At 64.2% G+C, this 18,799-nt stretch overlaps 4 protein-coding genes across 6 annotated transcripts; 3 read left to right on the plus strand and 1 right to left on the minus strand.

Moving 5' to 3' along the window:
• Positions 1–27: 27 nt before the first annotated feature.
• On the minus strand, positions 28–3,971 carry PRPF19 (pre-mRNA processing factor 19). The gene is made up of 16 exons (XM_048306724.1): positions 3,880–3,971; positions 3,560–3,709; positions 3,242–3,318; positions 3,027–3,168; positions 2,867–2,940; positions 2,694–2,756; positions 2,566–2,607; positions 2,406–2,480; positions 2,206–2,281; positions 1,968–2,077; positions 1,674–1,829; positions 1,527–1,596; positions 1,181–1,266; positions 799–969; positions 577–682; positions 28–485 (listed from the first exon to the last, which is right to left on the minus strand). Exons 1-16 carry the CDS (start codon positions 3,896–3,898, stop codon positions 388–390), a joined length of 1,515 nt encoding a protein of 504 aa, XP_048162681.1. The 5' UTR covers positions 3,899–3,971; the 3' UTR covers positions 28–387.
• On the plus strand, positions 3,065–6,330 carry TMEM109 (transmembrane protein 109). Its single transcript, XM_048307489.1, has 5 exons — positions 3,065–3,422; positions 3,810–4,237; positions 5,048–5,275; positions 5,377–5,479; positions 5,564–6,330. The coding sequence occupies exons 1-5, from the start codon at positions 3,065–3,067 to the stop codon at positions 5,932–5,934; spliced, it is 1,488 nt and encodes a 495-aa protein (XP_048163446.1). The 3' UTR covers positions 5,935–6,330.
• Positions 6,331–6,796: 466 nt separating this feature from the next.
• TMEM132A (transmembrane protein 132A) lies at positions 6,797–13,259 on the plus strand. Its single transcript, XM_048306619.1, has 11 exons — positions 6,797–7,049; positions 7,848–8,056; positions 8,131–8,700; positions 8,777–9,132; positions 9,751–9,909; positions 9,986–10,178; positions 10,249–10,392; positions 10,465–10,667; positions 10,956–11,232; positions 11,441–11,632; positions 11,709–13,259. Exons 1-11 carry the CDS (start codon positions 6,995–6,997, stop codon positions 12,783–12,785), a joined length of 3,435 nt encoding a protein of 1,144 aa, XP_048162576.1. The 5' UTR covers positions 6,797–6,994; the 3' UTR covers positions 12,786–13,259.
• A 70-nt stretch (positions 13,260–13,329) lies between these two features.
• CD6 (CD6 molecule) lies at positions 13,330–18,331 on the plus strand. Of its 3 annotated transcripts, none has more exons than XM_048306703.1 (13): positions 13,331–14,413; positions 15,243–15,308; positions 15,590–15,640; positions 15,740–16,048; positions 16,117–16,416; positions 16,510–16,578; positions 16,679–16,816; positions 16,915–17,037; positions 17,121–17,216; positions 17,307–17,387; positions 17,483–17,629; positions 17,875–18,039; positions 18,119–18,331. In XM_048306703.1, exons 1-13 carry the CDS (start codon positions 14,359–14,361, stop codon positions 18,214–18,216), a joined length of 1,698 nt encoding a protein of 565 aa, XP_048162660.1. In that variant the 5' UTR covers positions 13,331–14,358; the 3' UTR covers positions 18,217–18,331. The 3 variants fall into 3 exon arrangements, with proteins under 3 accessions (XP_048162662.1, XP_048162660.1, XP_048162661.1); XM_048306704.1 differs by having other exon boundaries at positions 17,944–18,039; XM_048306705.1 differs by lacking the exon at positions 17,121–17,216 and having other exon boundaries at positions 13,330–14,413.
• The last annotated feature ends 468 nt before the right edge of the window (positions 18,332–18,799 follow it).

Raw genomic sequence — 18,799 nt, forward strand, 5'->3', positions numbered from 1 at the left:
CTTCACAGGAGCCTCTTCCAGGTGGGATGACAGGGAATAATTCTTTATTTCCATACTGAAACTAAGTAACTGCTTACAAAACCTGCACAGTGCTCCCTTCCCTCCCTCCTTCCACACATCCTGGCCTCAAACTTCCACCAGCACCGGGATTGGGGTTTTTTTGTCAAACCAGTTACAAGCACAAAACAATCTAAAGGCGGAAAACACACGGAATTGGGGAAAAAAACTAAACAATAAACTCATGGAGCCACGGGGAAGGCGATGTCCGACTTCCCCTGTGCCAACAGCTACAACAGAGGGGCTTAATCCCACTTGGATAATCCCACACGGATATTCCCACCCACCTCCCACCCCGAATCCCAAAAAATGCCAGCCCCACTTCCAGGGCTACAGGCTGTAGAACTTGAGGCTCCGATCCATGCCTGTGGAAGCGATGAACTTGGCGTGGTGACCAAAGGCCACTCCCGTGGTCAGGCCGCTGTGCTCTGGGGACGGGAAACAATCCACAGTCACAATTCCGAGTGGATTTGTCCCATTCCCACCCCGGCCACTTCCATGATTCCCACAACCCCTCACCTGTGAAGTGGAGGATCTCCGTCCACTGCTTGCAGATGTAGATCTGGACGTCGGTCCCGCCCAGCGCCAGGTAGGTCCCGCTCTGGTCGAAAATCAGGGATTTCACCTGCGGAGAGGAAGCACAACGAGGCGTTGGGAAAGCTCCAAACAGCCTTTTTTTGGGATGCCACAACCCCTGGAGCAGAGAGGCCATGGAGGGAGGGAAAAAGGGACATCGCACACCTCGAAGTTGTTATCCAGCTGCAACGTCTTGAAGTTCTTGAGCTTCCTCAAATCCCAGAGCTTGACCGAGGAGTCGTCAGCTGCTGTGGCCAGGTAGTATCCGTTCTCGGAAAAGGCGATGCTGGTGATGGGGCCCGAGTGTCCCGGGAAGTTGGCCACGTTGGTGCGTTCCTGGGGATAAGGTGGTCAGAGGGAATTGCGGCACTGGAATGCGCCATCGTTCCCAACTGACCTGTGTGGTCACGGTGCCACCAGCGGCTGCTCTGGAGCTGGAAGCTTGGGATTTTTGGAGAAAACTTCCAAAAATGTTCCTCAAAGTCCCGCTCCTTGGGACTGATCCCCAAACCACCCCCTGTTCCCGCACATTCCCATTAGCCCTCACCTTCAGATCCCAGATCTTGATTTGGGAATCCATTGTTCCCGTCCCAAAAATGAGCCCATCTGGGTGGAACTGGGCACAGGTGAGAGCTGCGGAGACAGCGGGAGACTCAGAGGCTTGGGAAGACTGGGAGGGCTGGGAAGACCCTCCAAAAGGGCTGGGGGAGATTTGGAAGGCTGGGAAGGCTCAAGAGGGTTGATGAGGTTGGAAGAGTTGGGGAGATTGGAAGGGTTGGGAAGACTCAGGAAGGTTGGGAAGGCTACCCAGACACCCCCCCCCAAAAGGAGTTCCCACGAACTCCAGGAGCCAAGGGATCCCCAGGATGGGGATAATCAACTCCAGGCCTTACCACATCCAGAGCTCTCATCCGTCACCTTGGTGAGGACGCGGCCTGTCTGGATATCCGAGAAAGCCCAGTACTGGGAGAGAGGAAGAGTGTTGGATACGGAAGGGCTGGGAAGCAGAGGTGGGATCGGTGGGACGGGGAGGGATTCACCTGGTCATCCGAGGAGCTGAGCAGGTAATCACCCGTGGCGTGGAGGCTGAGCCCGGTCACGGAGCCCTCGTGGGCACGGACCACCTGGACACAGGAGGCGTTGGGAACGGACCAGATCCGGATCGTGGCGTCGGGAGAAGCCGAGAACACCAAGTCCTACAGCAGGACAACATGGGAAGGTTCACACGGGAAGAATTCAGCTCTCCCAGAGCTCCCAATGGGAGATTCCACCAAAGAACGATGCCGATATCCAAATTTGAGGCATCTTGGAAGTGAGGGAAGAGCCGGGCACACCTGGGATGGGTGGAAGACGACGCTGGTGACCTTCTTGGTGTGGCCCTTGAGCGTGGCCAGGATCTGCTCCGAGCTCTTGTCGAACACGATGACGTTTTTGTCGGCCCCACCTGGAAAACCGAGAGGGAAGCGCTGGGATGGGAGTGTGGGGCCAACCCACAAATCCCCTTCAAATTCCTGGTAACAAAGGGAAGGACACCCACTCCCAGGTGGGAAATCCCCAGGAAAGGTCCCTTACCAGTGAGGATCTTGTTGGTGTCGGAAGGACACAGATCCAAGGCAAGGATTCCCGGGATGCTGGCACTGTGCAGCCCCTGTGTGAGGGAGGAGCCCGCCACGTTAACGCCACCGGCTGGAAAACGCTCCCAGAGGGAATCGAGAAGGGATTCCCAGCTCCATGGGAAAAGTTTTCCAGTCCTTTCCCATCCAGGCACTCACCACGTGCGAGGCCACCTGCCGGTACTTGCTGAGTTCCTCCGGCTTCACCAGCTCCTCCGGGACCGTCTTGCCCCTCTGGAAAAAACAGGGATAAACGTCAGCCTTTGCTGGAGCACAGCACATCCCAGCTCCCATGGAATCCTTGGAGAAGGGCACTCACCTTCTTACGCTCCGTGGTCAGCACCGTCGCCTTGTCTTGGAGCTGGAAAACAAGCGGAGGGTGGGCACGGACTGGGAATTCCACCATGGGAAGGTGGCAAGAGGGACACATGGAAGATCCCCCCTTACCTTCTGGATGATCTCCGGGGTCATTCCCGCCAGCTCTCCCAGATCCATGGCCTCACCAGCGCCCTGTGAGGTATGGAGAGACAGGGAATGCGGAGAGGGAATTGGGGCGCAACGAGTGGGAAAAGGGTTGGGAAGGAGCAGGCCAAGGGCTGGGATGGGGAGCAGGGACTCACGGCCACGTTGGGCTGCGCCGATGGCACCGCCTGGGGCACGATGAGCCCGGCCTGAGGCTTCAGCGTGGCCAGAGCTGCAAGGACACAACAAGTTTAAGGGGAAACCGGGATAAAGCACTTCCCAGCGCCCCTTCCCGGGACTGCCACGCGTCCCTGTCACCTTCTCTGGCGGCAGTGACCTCCTTGGTGAGGCGGGCGATGACCCTGCAGGCGGCATCGTGCTGGTACAGGGCGTGGGACAGCTCCTGGCGCGTGGTCTGCAGCTGCTGCCGCAGCGTGAAGCTGTGCAGCATCACGGCATCCTGCCGGGAAGCACCGGAGTCAGCCGGGGAACGCCGGGAGCCCAGCCCCGCGCCACGGCCCCCCGGCACTCACCCACTCGTCCTGCAGGGCTTTCAGGATGGCCGGGATGCTGGTGGCCGAGGGGGGTTTGGGGCGGATCGGGTGCGCGACTGGAAGAAGGGCGGGCACATCATCCATGGCCTCCATATCCCTCTGGATCCCCGCGCTCCCACGCCCTGCCTTTATCCCTCCCTTTCCCAACCTCCACAGCGGAGTTCGGCATCTCACGGCCACCCTCAGCAAACCCCAAAACACCTCGGGCACCGCCACTCCCGACCCCGGAGCCGCTTCCTCCGGGAGTGCCGCTGTTCCCGGGAGCACCGTTCCCCTTCCCCATCCCGGCCCCGGCACCTTTGATGTCGATGAGCTGCTCCTCGGACAGGGGCTGGTTGTTCACGGGGTCGGTGCCGTTCTCCGCGATGTACTTCTCGATCAGCCGCCGCTCGTACACGTGGTTGGACACCGGCGACACGCACGGGTGCTCCGGGACCTCGTTGGAAACTGCGGGGTAAAACGGAGGGATGGGATGGGACGGGAGCGGGGCTTCGGGAACGCCCTGCCCGGTGATCCCCCGGTGACCCCGGCTGTCCCCGCCCCGCAGACCGGGGTCCCCCATTCATTAACGACCCCGCCCCCCCCCCCTACCGCGGCCGCTCTCTCTCCGCACTCACTGGAGCAGATGAGCGCCATGGCGCAGGCCAGGCGGTCGCGGCGCTCCGGTTACGGCCCCGCTGCCCTTCCGAGGCTGTTTCCGGTTCTCCTTTCCGGTCCGGGGTCCCGGTTCCGGTTCCGGTTGGCGCGTGCGGCCCCCCCCGCGCCGCTCCCGAGCGCTCACGCGGGCGCCGCCGCCGGAACCGGAAGCGCTCCCGGCATCCCCCGCGCTCCCCCCGCCGGCGGGAACGGCGCCTCCCGGCGTGCACCGCGCGCCGCCGCCCGCCTCCGGGTGTTGCCATGGTGACCGCGTTCCCGGCATGCACCGCGGCGGCCCCGGGGACTACAGCTCCCGGCGTGCCCCGCGGCGGAGCGGAGGGAAGCCCCGGTGCGGGGGGGGTCGGGGGGGACCCCGGGGTGGGGGGTGGAATTCGGGGAAAATCGGGGGGAAATCGGGGAAAATCTGGGGAAAATGGAGAGAAAAATGGGCGAGGGTGGTCCAGGGGGGGGGATAGGCGGGGTGAGGGAGCCGCGGTGGGGGCTCCGGGGGGAGTCGGGGGGATCCTGAGGGGTTGGGGAGGGACTGTGGGAGGTGGGTACAGGGGGGACTTGGGGGGATTCTGAGGGGATCAAGGGGATCCTGGAGACCGGGGAGATGTGGGTGGGGTGCGAACAGAGGGATTTGGGGATCCAGGAGGGGTTAGAAGGATCATGGGGGGATTGTGGGGGAATTGTGGGGATCGTGAAGGGTGGAGAGCCCTGAGGGGGGGCGGGCACAGGGGGGATCAGGCGTTTCATGGGGATGGGGGGAACTGGGAGGGGCTGGGCACAGAGGGGTTGGGGGGATCCCCAGAGGGGACTGGGGAAGAGTGGGGAGCTCGGGGGCTCTCGGGGGTGGCAGTGGTGGCTGTGTCCCATCCCAGAGCACCCCACTCCCTCCTTTGGGAAGGGGTGCCCCCCCTTCCCAGCCAGGCCCAGTGCCCTTGGCCATGTCCCTGCTGGCTCTTGTCTATCCCAAAAATAGCCGGGACACCCAGGCCTGTGCTGGGGGGGGGGGGGGGGGGTGGAACTTAGCTGTGGGGCCTCTGCCCTCCCCTCCCGCTGGGGGGACCCCAAAACCAGCAAGCGGACCCCAAAACCAGCAGGGTTTCTGCCTCCCAGCACCCCCAGCTCTCCTTCTCCCCACAGATCGCAGGACCCAGGATGGGGAGTGCCGTGGGGCACCAGGCCCTGCTGGCCCTGCTACTGTGGATCCCGTTCCTCATGGCATCAGCGGGGGACGGAGGCAAGGATGGCCAGGAGGGGGTCCGGGGACACGCCGCCACCTCCGATGACCTGCTGCTCCGGCTGGGAAGATCTGCTTGGGACACCCTGGAAAACTGGGTGGGACCCCAGCCCCTGCGGATGGTGGCAGAGGTGGGATCCCGATTCCCAAACCTTCCCTGGAGTTCCTTGTGCAGGGACATGGGGCTCTACGCCCTCTTTTTCCACTCCCTTATCCCCATCTTTCCCCGCAGAGCCTCTCCGCTGTCCTCTGGATCGTTTCCTCCGGGATCTCGGCGGCCCTGAGCACGCTCTGTGGGATCCTGGGGGATCTCCTGGCTGCTTTCAGCATCAATGGTGAGTGGGATTCACCCCGTGGGACAGCTCCCACCCCCATTCCCGGTTCCACTGCCACCACTGACTCCCAGATCCCATTCCCAGGCCACCAGCTGGTCCGAACAGCGGCGCTGGCTCCCGGAGAAGTACAGAGGGTGCTCCTGTGGGCAGTGGCCGCCCTGGTGGGATCCTGGGTGCTATCGCAGCTCCGAGGCCTGCTGCTCCCGCTGCTCCGCGGGGTGAAGGTTTTCCTTTTCCTCGCAGCCTTCCTGCACGTGGCCACTTCCCAGGAGAGCCCCACAGCGCAGGCGGGAATGCTGCTGGGCCTGTGGGTGCTCTATGCTCTGCTGGGCAGCCTGGTGGCGTCCCCGGATCCCAGCTCCCGGCTGGATGCGGCCGTGCGGAGCCTGGAGTGGAAGGTGGAGGAGCTGCGGCGGCGCCAGAAATTCGGGGGGCCCCGGAACCGAGAGGATTGAGTCCCCCTAAAGCTCTCCCAAAGCTTGGCTCCGTTATCCCAAGCATCCCAAGCATGTGTCCCCCTGCACCCCCTCCTCTGCTTCCCAGTTCTCCCAGGGGTCCTGGGAGCCCCCAGTCCCTCTGGGAGCACCCCAAAATCGGGGGCTGTGCCTCACCACAAGTGCCTTCACCCCAAAAGCCCCCACGAGCCTCAAATCCGGGAGAAGAGCTCCCATGTTCCCTGCTCGCCAGGAATGTTGTCCCAGCCCAGCTGGCTCGGGGTGCAGAGGGGATCGCATTCCCCATCCCGGGGCCTCTGCTCGTTTTAGGGTCCCCCCACTGTCAGGTTTTGGGTTTTAAGCTGCTTTTTAAACGGTTTTGATAACGTGGTTTGGAATAAAGACGGATTTATCCGGCCCAGCCCCACTGCTTTCCCATGGGAAGGGGGTCAGGCTCAGAGCTGGCCCCCTCAGTCCATCTGGGGGTGGGAAAGGAGGAGGAGGAAGAGGAGGAGAAGGAGGGTGGTTTATCCATGCCAGGATCCCACTGGCCTCTAGCTGTTCCTGCTGTGCTTCCTGCTCGCTCCGTGCCCCTGGCCATGGATGTCCTCATCCTTCCCATGTCCCCAGTATCCCTGGTGGAACAGGGGGAAGAATTCCTACCCTCCTGCCCTGCTCCGGGGGTCTCTGTGTGGCCTGGGGTGTCCGGTGCTGGGTGGGGATGGGAATGGGGTGAAGAGCAGGGATAGGGATGGGGATGGGGAGTGGGATGGGGAATGGTGTGAGGATGAGGAGGGGGAGGAGGGATGGGGATAGAAAGGCGGATGAGGATGGGGCTGGGGAGCAGGGCTGCGAATGGGGAGCGGGGTGGGATGTGCCTCGGGCTGTGGAGCAGGAGCCGGAGCGCCGGGCACGGCCGGGCTTTAGGACCCGGCGGGACGAGGCGGCGCCGGTGCCGGTCCCGCCCCGGCCCCATTGTCTGGGCGCGGGGGCGGAGGGACGGGAGGCACCGGCGGAGCGACGGGAGGCACCGGCGGCACCGGCACCGGCGGCACCGGCGGACGGACCGAGCCCCCCGGCCATGGCTCCGGCGCCCCGGCTGGCGCTGCTGGCCGCCGCCCTGCTCTGCCCCCTGGGTAAGTGGGAATGACACCGGGAATAGCATCGGGAACGGCGCCGGGCACCGGGAACGGCACCGGCACCGGCCCCGCTCCGCAACCCCCCCGCCGTCCTGCTGGGATCCGTTCCCGCGCAGTCCCGCGACCCGGCTCGATTCTCCGCTTTCCCCGCGTTCGGGGTCCTTCCACTCCGCCGGGATCTGCTCCCTCCGGGATCCCGGGAGTCGGGGCGACCTCAACCCCTCCCCCCCCCCCCCCGCTTCTCCTTCCTCGCGTTCCCCGGAATCCGCGCCCCCTCCACCGCCTGGGATCCCGAGGGGGTCACCCGGGGAACGTGGGATCCGCTGGGATCTCGAGGGGGGAGTCTCCCCGCAATCCCCACGGGAACCCGCCGCCCGAGGGACTCCCGTTCCCCCCGGATCCCGGGATCTGCCTCGCCTCTCCCCGCACACCTGATCGCCTAGGTGGGATCAGTTCCCGGCCGTGAGGAAGCGCTGCCCGGGCATCCGGGTGGGATCTGCTCCCGGTGATGAGGGATCCCTTTGATCTGGGCACCACGAGCCTGGATCCCACCCTGCAGGACGCGGTTCCAACCCTCTCCCCGTATTCCCGCAGGGAACAGCCAGGGCTGGGAGAACTTAGTGGCTCCCCCAGTCCTGACACAGGGATGGGGTGACCTCAGAATGGGGTGGCCCAGGAAAGGGGGTCACCCTGTGTGGTGCCACAAAGGCGGGCACAAAGACCCCCACTTGCCACCCCAGCGCACCCCCTTCCCGCTGTGTCCCTGTGGGATGTGGCACATCCTTGTCCTTGCAGTGAGGGGTGACGGGGACCCCCTGGATCCCGTGTTCCTGCCGGTGGAGCTGGAGGTCCTTGGGGTGCCCGAGTCCTACCGGCTGCAGAGGGTGGATCAGGATGTGGCCCCCAACTCTTCCCTGCACACCCGCTCCGAGACATTCCTGCTGCTCCGTGCCGGATCCCAGCCCCTGGTCCAGGCCACCTACCCCCCGTTCAGCACTCGCCAGGTAACCGGGACCCCGTGACCCCTGGGCCACCCCAGGGTGTCCCAGGCCCCGCCACCATCCCGGTGTCCTTGCAGGAGGTGCCCATGGAGAGCGCCCCTGGCTCAGCAGCCTGGGCCATCCGTGCCGTGTCCCTGGAGAGCTCCGTGTCCCCCGCCGAGCCCGTGGCCCGCGTCCTCTTCCATCTGCAGGGGCCTGACTGGATGCCCGGGAAGCGGGATCACGCCGGGGTCTGGGATCATCCCAAGGACTGGGATCACCCTGAGGTCCGGGACCACCCTGGGGGCCAGGGTCACCCCAGGGACTGGGATCATCCCAGGGAGCAGGACCACCCTGGGGTCCGAGATCACCCCAGGAACTGGGATCACCCTGGGGATCATGACCACCCCAGGGACCAGGACCACCCTGAGCAGCGGGACCACCATGGAGTCCAGGATCACTCCAAAGACCGGCACCACCCTGGTATCCACAATCACCCCAAGAACTGGGACCACCCCAAGGACCGGGACCACCCTGTGCAGCAATACCACCCTGAGAACTGGGATGCCCCAATGGATTGGGATCACTCCAGAGCTCGGGATCTCCCCTGCGTCACCCTCCATGCCCACCAGCGCGGGCGGGTGGCCCGGGGGACGTGTCACCTGCAGGTCAGTGCCACACTGGGGACCTTGGGGACCCACAGCTCCCCCCCACCCTAATCCTGGGATCCCCTCTCTCCTCCAGGCCCCGCTGGGCGTGTGCGTAGTGGAGCTGGAGATTCCTCCACGCTGGTTCTCCCCTGGATCTCTCCATTCCCACCGGAGCCACCGGCGAGATTCCGACTCCATGGAGCCTCCGGAGCGCCCGGAACCGGCTGAGCTGCGCTACAGTGTGGGGGAGTGCGGGGACCGGGAGCGGGAGGCTCCCAGATTCCTGGGAATGCTGGAGCTGCGGCTGGGAGAGCCGGAGCGGCAGCAGGAGGTGCGGCTGGACGAGAAGGTGCTGCTGCGTGTCCCCAGTGTCCCCCTGCGGCCCGGGCAGCGCTTCACAGCCACCATTGCCCTGCGCCACAACTTCACCGCCGACAGCCTGACCCTGCGGTGAGAGCGGGGACAATGGGGACACCGGGACAGTGTGGGAACCTGTGTGACATTGTGTGGCAGTGTGTGGCATGGTGTGACTGTGAGTGACACTATGTGGCAGTCTGTGACATTGTGTGGCAGTGTGTGGCTGTGAGTGACACTGTGTGGCTGTGTGTGACATTGCGTGGCTGTGAGGGACACCGTGTGACTGTAAGTGACACTGTGTGGCAGTGTGTGACATTGTGTGGCAGTATGTGACACTATGTGACAACATTTGGCACTATGTGACACTGAGCGATATTGTGTGACAGCATCTGACAGTGTGTAACGCCATCAGACCCTGTGTGGCATTTTGTGACACTGTGTGACACTATTTGGCACCATCTCACAGTATCAGACACTGTGTGACACTGTGTGACTGTGAGTGACACTGTGTGACACCATCTGACAGGATCTGACACTGTGTGACACTGTGTGACTGTGAGTGACACTGCGGGGCACTGTCTGACACCATGTGACACCATCTGACACTGTGTGACATTTTGGGGCACTGTGTGACACCATCTGACACTGTGTGACACTATGTGACACTGTGTGACACTGAGTGACACCGTGGGACACCGTGTGTCCCCACAGGATCAAGGCCAAGAAGGGCCTGCAGGTGGTCTCCGTGCGCCCCGCAATTCCCAGCGCCTGGAGCGCGCACCTGGAGCGTTCCCGTGGTCCCAAGCACTCCACGGCCGTGGTGATGTGCCGGCGGCTCGGGGACATGCCTGCCATCCCTGACAGCTCCAGGTAGGGAATATCCCAGTGCTCCCATCCCAGCGGGAATTGCGGGTTGCTCCACCCTGATCCTGGTGCGCTGCCGCAGGGTGTCTGAGCCGGCTGCGTTCCTGCACCTGGATGTGGCTGTGGAAAACGGAACAGGGGGGCTGGCGCCAGCGCGCCCCCTCACGTGGCAGGTGGAGTATCCTGGCCAGGATCCTGAGGCGCAGAAGGACAAACTGGTCTGGGAAATCCAGGTGTCGGAGCGGGACATCCGCGCCCTCGTCCCGCTGGTGCAGGTGGGTGCCCCCATCCTGTTCTGGCCCTCCATCCCGTGGGAAGCGCCTGCTCATCCCGCCGTGCTTCCAGGAGCTGGAGATCCTGAACACGGCGCCGCTGACTGGGATCCCCCGCGTTATCCCGGTGAAATTGGTGGCTGTGGAAGCAGGGGGTGGAGTGTCCGAGCTCACGGATCCCGTGGGATGCGAATCCGCTGACAAGCAGGTGCTGCAGGTGAGTCCTGCTGTCCCCTCGTTATCCTGCCTCACCTGGGAGATTCCTATGGAACTCTATGTGCCCTTGCAGGTGTCGGATTCCTGCGACCTGGTGTTCGTGGGGGGCAAGGAGAGCCGGGGGGCGCGGGGGGCCCGCGTGGATTTCTGGGCGCGCCGGCTGCGGGCGGAGCTGAGCTTCTCCGTTTGGGCTCCGCTGCTCCCGCTCCGTGTCCAGCTGGGAGATCCCGTCCTGGAGCAGCTCCGCGGCTGGAGACTGCCTGGGGGGCCTGACAGGTGAGGCCTGCGGAATGGGATGGTGGGAAAAAGGGGAGACAGGAATGGGGCGGAGAGCTGACATGTGGGGATGCATCGCTGAGTCCCCATGTACTCCTGTGTCCCAGGATTCCCATCACTCTTTCCTGGAATCCCTGTCACCCTGTGCCATGATCTTCTGCCCTGGGATCCCTGTTCCCCTGTCCTGAGACTCCTGTCACCCTGTCCTACAATCCCTGTTCCCCTGCCCCTTGGTGACACTTGTCACCCCATCCTGGGACTCTTGTCACCCTGTCCCGCTGTCCCCAGTGGCACGGTGGAGTCCGAGGACCCCGCAGAGGAGCCGGAGCGGCGGGCGCGGGGCTGCCGGCCCCAGTTCCAGCGCACGGGGCTCCGTGTCCTGGCGCACTTCGTGGCCCACCCTCTGGATGGTGGCCGTCACCTGTCCTACCTGCCCGGCCCCGAGTGGCTCCTGGATGTCACCCACCTGGTGGCCACCCGGACCCGTGTCCAGGACCCACGTGTGGCCTCGCTGGAAGAGGGGGCCGTGGTGGTGGGCCGGGAGCCCGGAGTAACCTCTGTGGAGGTAAAGGGGGTTGTTTGTGGGAATTTGGGGAGTCCTGGGGGGATCTGGCGGTGTGGAAAGGTTGCAGGGATGGAGCTGGGGGGCTGGGAATGATCCCAGAGGGAGCTGGGCAGGATACAGAGGGGGAGGGAACTGAGGGGCTGGGACAGGATGGGAAGGGGACACAGTGGCCGTGAGGAAGGTTGGGGGACTCACAAGGTGCTTCCAGGTGCGCTCCCCGCTCTCCGACGCCATCCTGGGGGAGCAGACGCTGGTGGTGTCCGAGGAGAAAGTGACGGTGACAGAGCTCCGCGCCCAGGTGGTGGCCGGGCTCTCCTTATCCCTACGGACACAGCTGGATCATCCTGGCATGGTCACCGCCACCGTCCTGGGGACGCCCACCCTGCAGGTCCTGAAGCAGGTGAGACGGGTGGGGGATCCCCCCGGTGTCCCTGGTGTCCCCCAAACCTCTGCCATCCCGCTTGTCATCCCGCCAGGAAGCCACGCTGTCCGTCTGGCTGTCCTTCTCCGACCGCACGCTGGCCCCGCTGGAGCTCTACGGGTGGCACGACGTGGCCTTGACCGTGACGTCCCTCGACCGCGCCATCGCCACTGTCAGGGGGTCCCCTGGGGTCCCCGCTGCCCACCCCTGGGTGGTGGCCGAGGGACCGGGCCGGGGGGCCCTGCTCCAGCTCAGCCTGCACCCCCCGGATCCATGCCGGCGTGGCCGGCACCGCGCGGCCGCCCTGGCCACCGGCACCGCCTGGCTCGAGGTGGGGGTCCCCTCTCCCGGGAGCCCCCGGCCCTTCCCGCGGGCTGAGGGCGCCATGTCCGGGGAAGCAGTGACCGTGGGACAGAGGGACCCCGCGGGCGTGGGGCCGGCGGCCACCAAGCTCCAGGGGTCTTCCTCGGAGGAAGACGAGGAGGAAGGCTATGGACGCAACCGCGCCGGCATGGAAGAGGAGGAGGAGGAGGAGGAGATGGTGAAGGCTCCGGAGCGGGTGACCGACCTGGAAATCGGGATGTATGTGCTCCTGGGAGTCTTCTGCCTCGCCATTTTCATCTTCCTCGTCAACTGCATCTTCTTCGTGCTCCGCTACCAGCAGAAGGAGCTGCCCGAGCCGGGTGGGGCCCCCTCGGCCGCACAACCCCACAACTGGGTCTGGCTGGGCACTGACCAGGAAGAGCTGAGCCGGCAGCTGGATCGGCAGCAGATGGATCGGCCGCAGCTGGATCGCCGGCAGCCAGAACCCCTGGCACCCCCGGGCCCCTCCTGCGGCTGCGGGAGTCCCCCGGGCTCCGGCGAGGACGGGGCTCCCCCCGGCTCCCCGGCTCCCGGAGCGCCGCCGCCCCGCAAGGAGGGATCGGCTCCGGGCGGCGGCCGCAGGAAGCGGGTGGAGTTTGTCACCTTCGGTCCCCCCCGCGTCCCCGAGGAGCCTCCCCCGGCCGCCCCCCACGTCCAGTCCATCCTGGTGGCCAGCGAGGACGACATCCGCTGGGTGTGCGAGGACATGGGGCTGCGGGATCCCGAGGAGCTCCGGAGCTACATGGAGAGGATCCGCGGCAGCTCCTGACCCCAAGGGGGCGACTCCCGGACCCCTCCCCAATTCCCGGGCAAACCAGTAAGGGCCCGACCTCCTCCCCGTGCCGCGCTGGGGGGACACCGACCCCCCTTCCCAGCGGGATGTGCCGGGGACCACTGGTGGCCTCCTGGGACCGCCCCGAGGCGCCCACAGAAGGTGAGGGGGAGGGGGGGGTCTCCCAGCCCCGTCCTTGCGGGATCCCGGCGGCACCGGGGAGGAATTTGGGATGCTCTTACTGCTTTGGGTCTCATTGCGACATGGTGTTCATAGTGGTGATGATGATGGTGGTGATGATTCCTGTGGTCTGATCCCGGGGAGGATCCCGTATCCCCCCCACCTTCACCCCGGCCACCCATCCGTTTTGTACACATTTTTTTACCGGGAACGCCCGGGAAGGGGCTGCCAGGGACTGGTATTTATGGAAAATTTTTAATTCTGACGTTGTTACAAAAATAAAGTATTTAAAAAAAAAAAAATTGGCAGTCCTCTCCCCCCCCCACCCCGCGCCGTCTCCTCTGATCCCGACACCAGGTCCCACCCTGCCCCCGTGGCAGTGCCAGGCTCCCGGGAATGGGGACATGCCCTTGACCTTGGCTTCACGTGGGAGCTGGTCACGGGATTGGATCCAGGACTGAGCCTGGCCCTGGCCCAGCCAGGGTCACCTTGGGATAAGGGATCTCCTTCCTCCCTCTCCTGCCATCCTCCTCCTCCACCTTTCCAGCCCCAACACCAGCCCCGACATTCCCAAATGTCCCCTCAGCAACTGGAATTGGCCAGCACATCCCTTTATTTAGGGGTGCCATGGGGATTCCCACTCTTCCAGCTTCCCAGTAAGTCCCACCTATCCCAAGACACCCTGGGTAATAGCAGGAGATCCCTCACCCCATCACCCTGCTCCCCAAACCTTCCCACAACCCTGCTGAGTTGGGATGACTGGGGTCCTGTCCTCCATTCCCAACACCCCGGGTCCCCAGGTGCCCTCACCCACGGTGGGGGATCAGCATCTCCTGGGATGCCCCACCTCCCACCCATGGAAATTCCAACCTTATCCCTCACATCATACTCCTGGAGGGTCCTGGGGTGGTCCTGGATGTGATGGAAGATGCTCAGGATGTGGAGGCGCAGGTAATGTTGACTCCAAAAATCAGGGAGAAGGGGAGAACTCCTGGCCCTTCTCCATCACCCCACTGATGTCCCACAGCTCGGGAGACCCCAAGCCCCCCTGCCACCAAATCCACAACCTGGAGGCTCAAATGAGCTGCAGATCAGGATGGCTCCAACAGATCCTTGTCCCCCGGGGTGGGAGCACCAGATCCACGAGGCTCCCGTGCCCCGGAGGGTCTGCGGGGTGCCCAAACCCCCGTTTCCTCCCTGGCGGGGCAGGATGGAGCCACCCCATCACCCTCCTCCACCCTGCAGCACTGACTCGGCTTCCTGCCCTCCGCCACAGTCCCAGAGCTGCCGGAGCGAGGGGACACGGCCAAGCCATGTCCCCGAGCTGCTGAGACAGGGACCCCCCCGAATCCCAGATCCCTGAATCCCATGGGGCTGCCCCGCTGATGGGATGGGGGGGCTCTGCCTGCTCTTGGTGGCTCTTTCTGCCGTGGCACCTGCACGAGGTACGTCACCGTCCCCATCCTGGCCCTTCCCGTCGCTCTCTTGGGACCTCGGGGTGGTGGAGCCGCTGATTTGGGGGTCAGGGACCTGCCACCTCCCTGGGATGGGGAGCACCAGGGGTCCTGGGGGGTCCCCGATGTGGGTGTCACGGGTGGAGGATGCTGCCCCCCAACCCACTGGGATGGAGGGAAAGGGATCCCCTACAAGGGTATCCCAAGGCTTGGGGATCCTCCTGAGGGTTAGGGCCCCCTTGGATCCCCCAAAAGCACCCTGGGAACCCCTAAAAGGGGACCCCAAGCCCTTAAAAGTGCTCTCAGAGCCATCCCACCTACAATCCCTGTGGGAATGGGGTGACACTCAGGGCCTGAAGCCCATCCTGTTTCTCATGTACCCTGTGGATGGTTTTGGGATGTGAGGCCTCCTGTCTCCCCCCCTATCCCAGCAGGATTTGGGATGGTTTGGCTGCCGAAATGGCTGCCAGGAGCTGCCTCGAGGCCTCCAATCGATGGGGGAACGGCCCTATCACCCCATTTCCGCCCTTCTCACGCCTCCGTCTCCACCTGGGGCAGCTCATTCCCACCTTCTCCCCTCATCCCTGACCTTTTCCTTGAGCATTTGAACTCCAATCCACACCCCACCAGCTCTGGTGGCTCTTCCCAGGATTCCTACCCAAGCAGCCCCCTGGATGCTGCACTTCCGGGGGTGAATCCTTCCCCCTGGAGGAGCCAAATGGGGAATTTTTAGGGATAACTGGATCATCCACTCACCTGTGGCTCTGGAATGGGTGCAGGCAGGTGGGTACAGGCAGGTCCAGCCCCTCTGTGTCCGCAGGGATCAACCGGAAGGCGGGAACAACACGGATGCAGGATGACATCCCAAATTTCATCTCTTCCACTGGTGAGTCGTGTCCCAGTATTCCCACATTTAAGGCCAAATTCTCCCTGCAGATCCCACACCGGGATTTAGCCCTGGGAAACATCCTGGGGCACACAGGGATTGATTTTTGGGATGCAACAGCTCTGTGACCATGTTGCCAGAGCTTGGGGGGATTCCCACTGTGCCACTCACAGCTGGGAGAATCCTCTGGGCCATGTTTGGGTGGGATTGGGATGCACCCCTCCAAACTGGGAATCCTGGGGGGCTCAGCCCCTCATCCCTCTGCCCTTTCTCCCCCACAGAAACGACGGGAGCTCCCACTACTCCGACTAGGAACACCTCGGTGACACCAGGTGAGTGCGGGAGGGTGAGGGACATCCTTACGCCCACCTTTTGGGATTTTGGGATTTTTTGGGACAAGGCCAGCTCACCCTTCCCGGTGCATCTGCCAGGTCCCAGAGCGCTCCGGCTGGCGGGTGGCCGGAGCCGCTGCGAGGGCCGCGTGGAGCTGGAGCAGGAGGGGACGTGGGGGACAGTGTGTGACGACGGCTGGGACATTCCCGACGCCGACGTCGTGTGCCGCCAGCTCCGGTGCGGCCACGCCGTGAGAGCCCAGGGCAGCGCCGCCTTCGGCCGCGGGCACGGCCCCATCCTCCGGGATGAGGTGGGGTGCAAGGGACACGAGCGGCACCTCTGGGAATGTCCGGCCGCGCCGGAGCATGACTGCAGCCACAAGGAGGACGCCGGCGTCGTTTGCTCAGGTGGGTTTGGAATATTCGGGAGCCGGGGATGCGGGCGGCGCGTCCCGAACTCTGCGCTCTTTCCGCAGAGCACCAGGAGTGGCGGCTCTCCGGGGGCCAGGATGGATGCGCCGGCAGGGTGGAGGTGTTTTTCCGTGGCATTTGGAGCACGGTGTGTAACAGCACCTGGTATGAGCTGGAGGCCACGGTGCTGTGCCGGACGCTGGGATGCGGGAACGCGCTCCAGCGGCCCTCCTTTGGACACACGCTTCCCGGGAAGATGGTGTACCTGTGCGGGAGCCTGCAGCCCTCGCTGGCACAGTGCCGCTGGGCCTTCAATAAATCCGCTCCGTGCTACCAATCCTGGGCAGCCGGGGTCATCTGCAACGGTACGGGATCGGGATCCTTCCCGCTGGCATGTGAGGCACGGCCTGGGTCCCGCCCTCTCCCAAGCATCCCTTTCCTGCCCCCGCCTTTTCCAGGCTCCCAGGGTTTGGAGACGCCGACGCCCACGGCTGAGGTGACGCCCGGGAACGTCACGGTCCGGCACGGTGAGTGTCCGAGCCCCCGGCGGCCGTTCCCTGGGATCAGGGGGAAATTCCATAGGGGAAAGATTTATGTGGGATGAGCTGTGTCCGTTCTCTGTCCCAGCCGAGGAGGGGACCCCAGCCTTGGGGACACCAGCCCTGGACAGTCCCCTCTTTGTCCTGTGCCTGGTGCTGGCGGCGCTGCTCCTGCTCTCCGTGCTGGCCTTTTCCGCCGCCCTGCTGAGGCTGAGGAAGAGGAGCGGTAAGGAATTCTGGATCCGGTCACTGGAACTGGGACACAGTCCCCACTTTTTGGGCTCAGCTCAGCCATGGAGTGGGTGCATCCCCTTGTCCCCACAGCCATGTCCTCCTTGGGAATACCCATGCCAGTCCTGGGGACCCACAGATCCCAGAGCCCCGACGCGACCTCCGGCATCCCCAAGGACTACAGGGAGACTCCCACCAGCCTTCCCAAAGGATCAGGTGGGTCTGGCAGGTCCCCCCGGGGCTGTGGAGCAGGAGGTCCCGGCTGGTGACAGATGCCACATCCCCTTGTCACCCCCCAGACCTGCTGGTCACAGCCATTTCCAAGGATTCTGATTCTGACTCGGAATATTATGAGTTCAGCAGCAAGCCTCCTGTCGCCCTCTCCACCTTCTACAGTGAGCATCCCACTTCCTCTGGGATCCCTGACACCCTGTCCTGGGATCCCTGTCACCCAGGATGTCCCCACCCCTCTCCCCTTCCTGCAGACTCCCTGCGCCGGCATCCCAGGGAGGATCTTCTCCCTCTGAGCCACAGCCAGGACAGGATGGAGCCTTTCCCTGAGGATGGTAGGACACGAGGGGGCTCTATCCCATGGACGGGAGGGTGGCCACCCCCCGTTCCCATATCCTCGTTCCCACATTTGGTGTCCTTGTTCCCACAGAGCCGGCCAGGCCGAGCCCCGCCTTCCATGGCTCCTCCAGCTCATCCTCCTCCTCATCCACGGAGCCCTGTTGGAATGGCAGTGTTCCCCCTCCATCCCAGGGCACCCACTGGGACCCGGCAGGCACCGGCCACGGCTACGGCGCAGGTGGGAAGGGTGGGAGTGGGGATGGGAGCAGGGATGGAGCAGGCATGGGGAGAGAGCCCAAGGATGGGAGCAAGGGATGCAGAGACCACAGGGATGGGGAAGGAATGGGGGTTCAGGGATGGGACCGGGGATAGAGCGACCCCAAGGGTGGGGACAGGGATGGGTTCAACCTCGGTGAGGAAACGGGACCCCATGGAGTGGGAGCGGGAATGGAAAGTGCCAGTCGGTGACCCTGTTCCTCCCAGTTCCCCCAGTTCCCCCGGCAGCGCCCGCCCCAGTGCCCTCCCAGCCCTGGGCACCTGCGGCTCCGGCAGATCCCGATCCCGACGGCAGCTCCAGCACCTCCTCGGGGGAGTGGTACGAGAACGTACAGGAGACGGAGCCCCCCGGAGACCTCTCCTCACATCCTGGTGAGGATCCTGCGTGGAAGGGGGGACACAGGGAATTCCGGGAATTCCCCAATCCTCCTGAATGGCTCTGTCTCCGCAGGCTGGTTGGATCCATCCTGTCCCTCGGGGGAACACGTGGAGGATCCCGACTTTTCCGAGGGCAGCGACTACGACGACATCCAGGGCTCTGCCTACTGAGCCTGTCCCACCACTCCAGAGGCCAAATCTCCTGGAATTCTCCGGCTGTCTCCTCTGGAATTCTTCAACCATCTCCTCCGCGCTACCATTAAAAGCTCTTCCCACCATGTCCCTTGTCCATAGGAGTGGCCACCACGTGCTCCCACTTGTCCACCAGGTGACCCAAGGATGGCCAAATATCCCATTCCCAACCCATGGGAGCAGGGAAGGGGGCGGCAGGGCCCTGATCCAGCTCCATAGCTAGGGGGGACATGGATGTCCCTTGTGTCCCCCCAGAGCTTCCCTACACCCCGCTGGGACGGTCCCCATCCCGGGAACACACTGTCCATAAATCCCATCCAGGGGGCTCCAGGGATGCTGGAAGGGACGACACCGAGGTGCCACCCCAGACCCACCGGATGGTGCCCTATGAGGGTGGGATACAGCCCCCAAACCCTCCAGCATCTCCCAATCCATCCACATCCCAGCTTTGGGATTCGGGAGTGCTCCCGGCTGGGAGGGGGCACAGCACCCACCTGTCACCCTGGGTTGGGACCGCCCTGCCCCCGGCCCTCACCCCACTTCCCACCACCCATTCCAAGCC

This window comes from Corvus hawaiiensis, chromosome 6, assembly GCF_020740725.1.
Source record: "Corvus hawaiiensis isolate bCorHaw1 chromosome 6, bCorHaw1.pri.cur, whole genome shotgun sequence".
In the NCBI taxonomy this organism is placed as follows: Eukaryota; Metazoa; Chordata; class Aves; order Passeriformes; family Corvidae; genus Corvus; species Corvus hawaiiensis.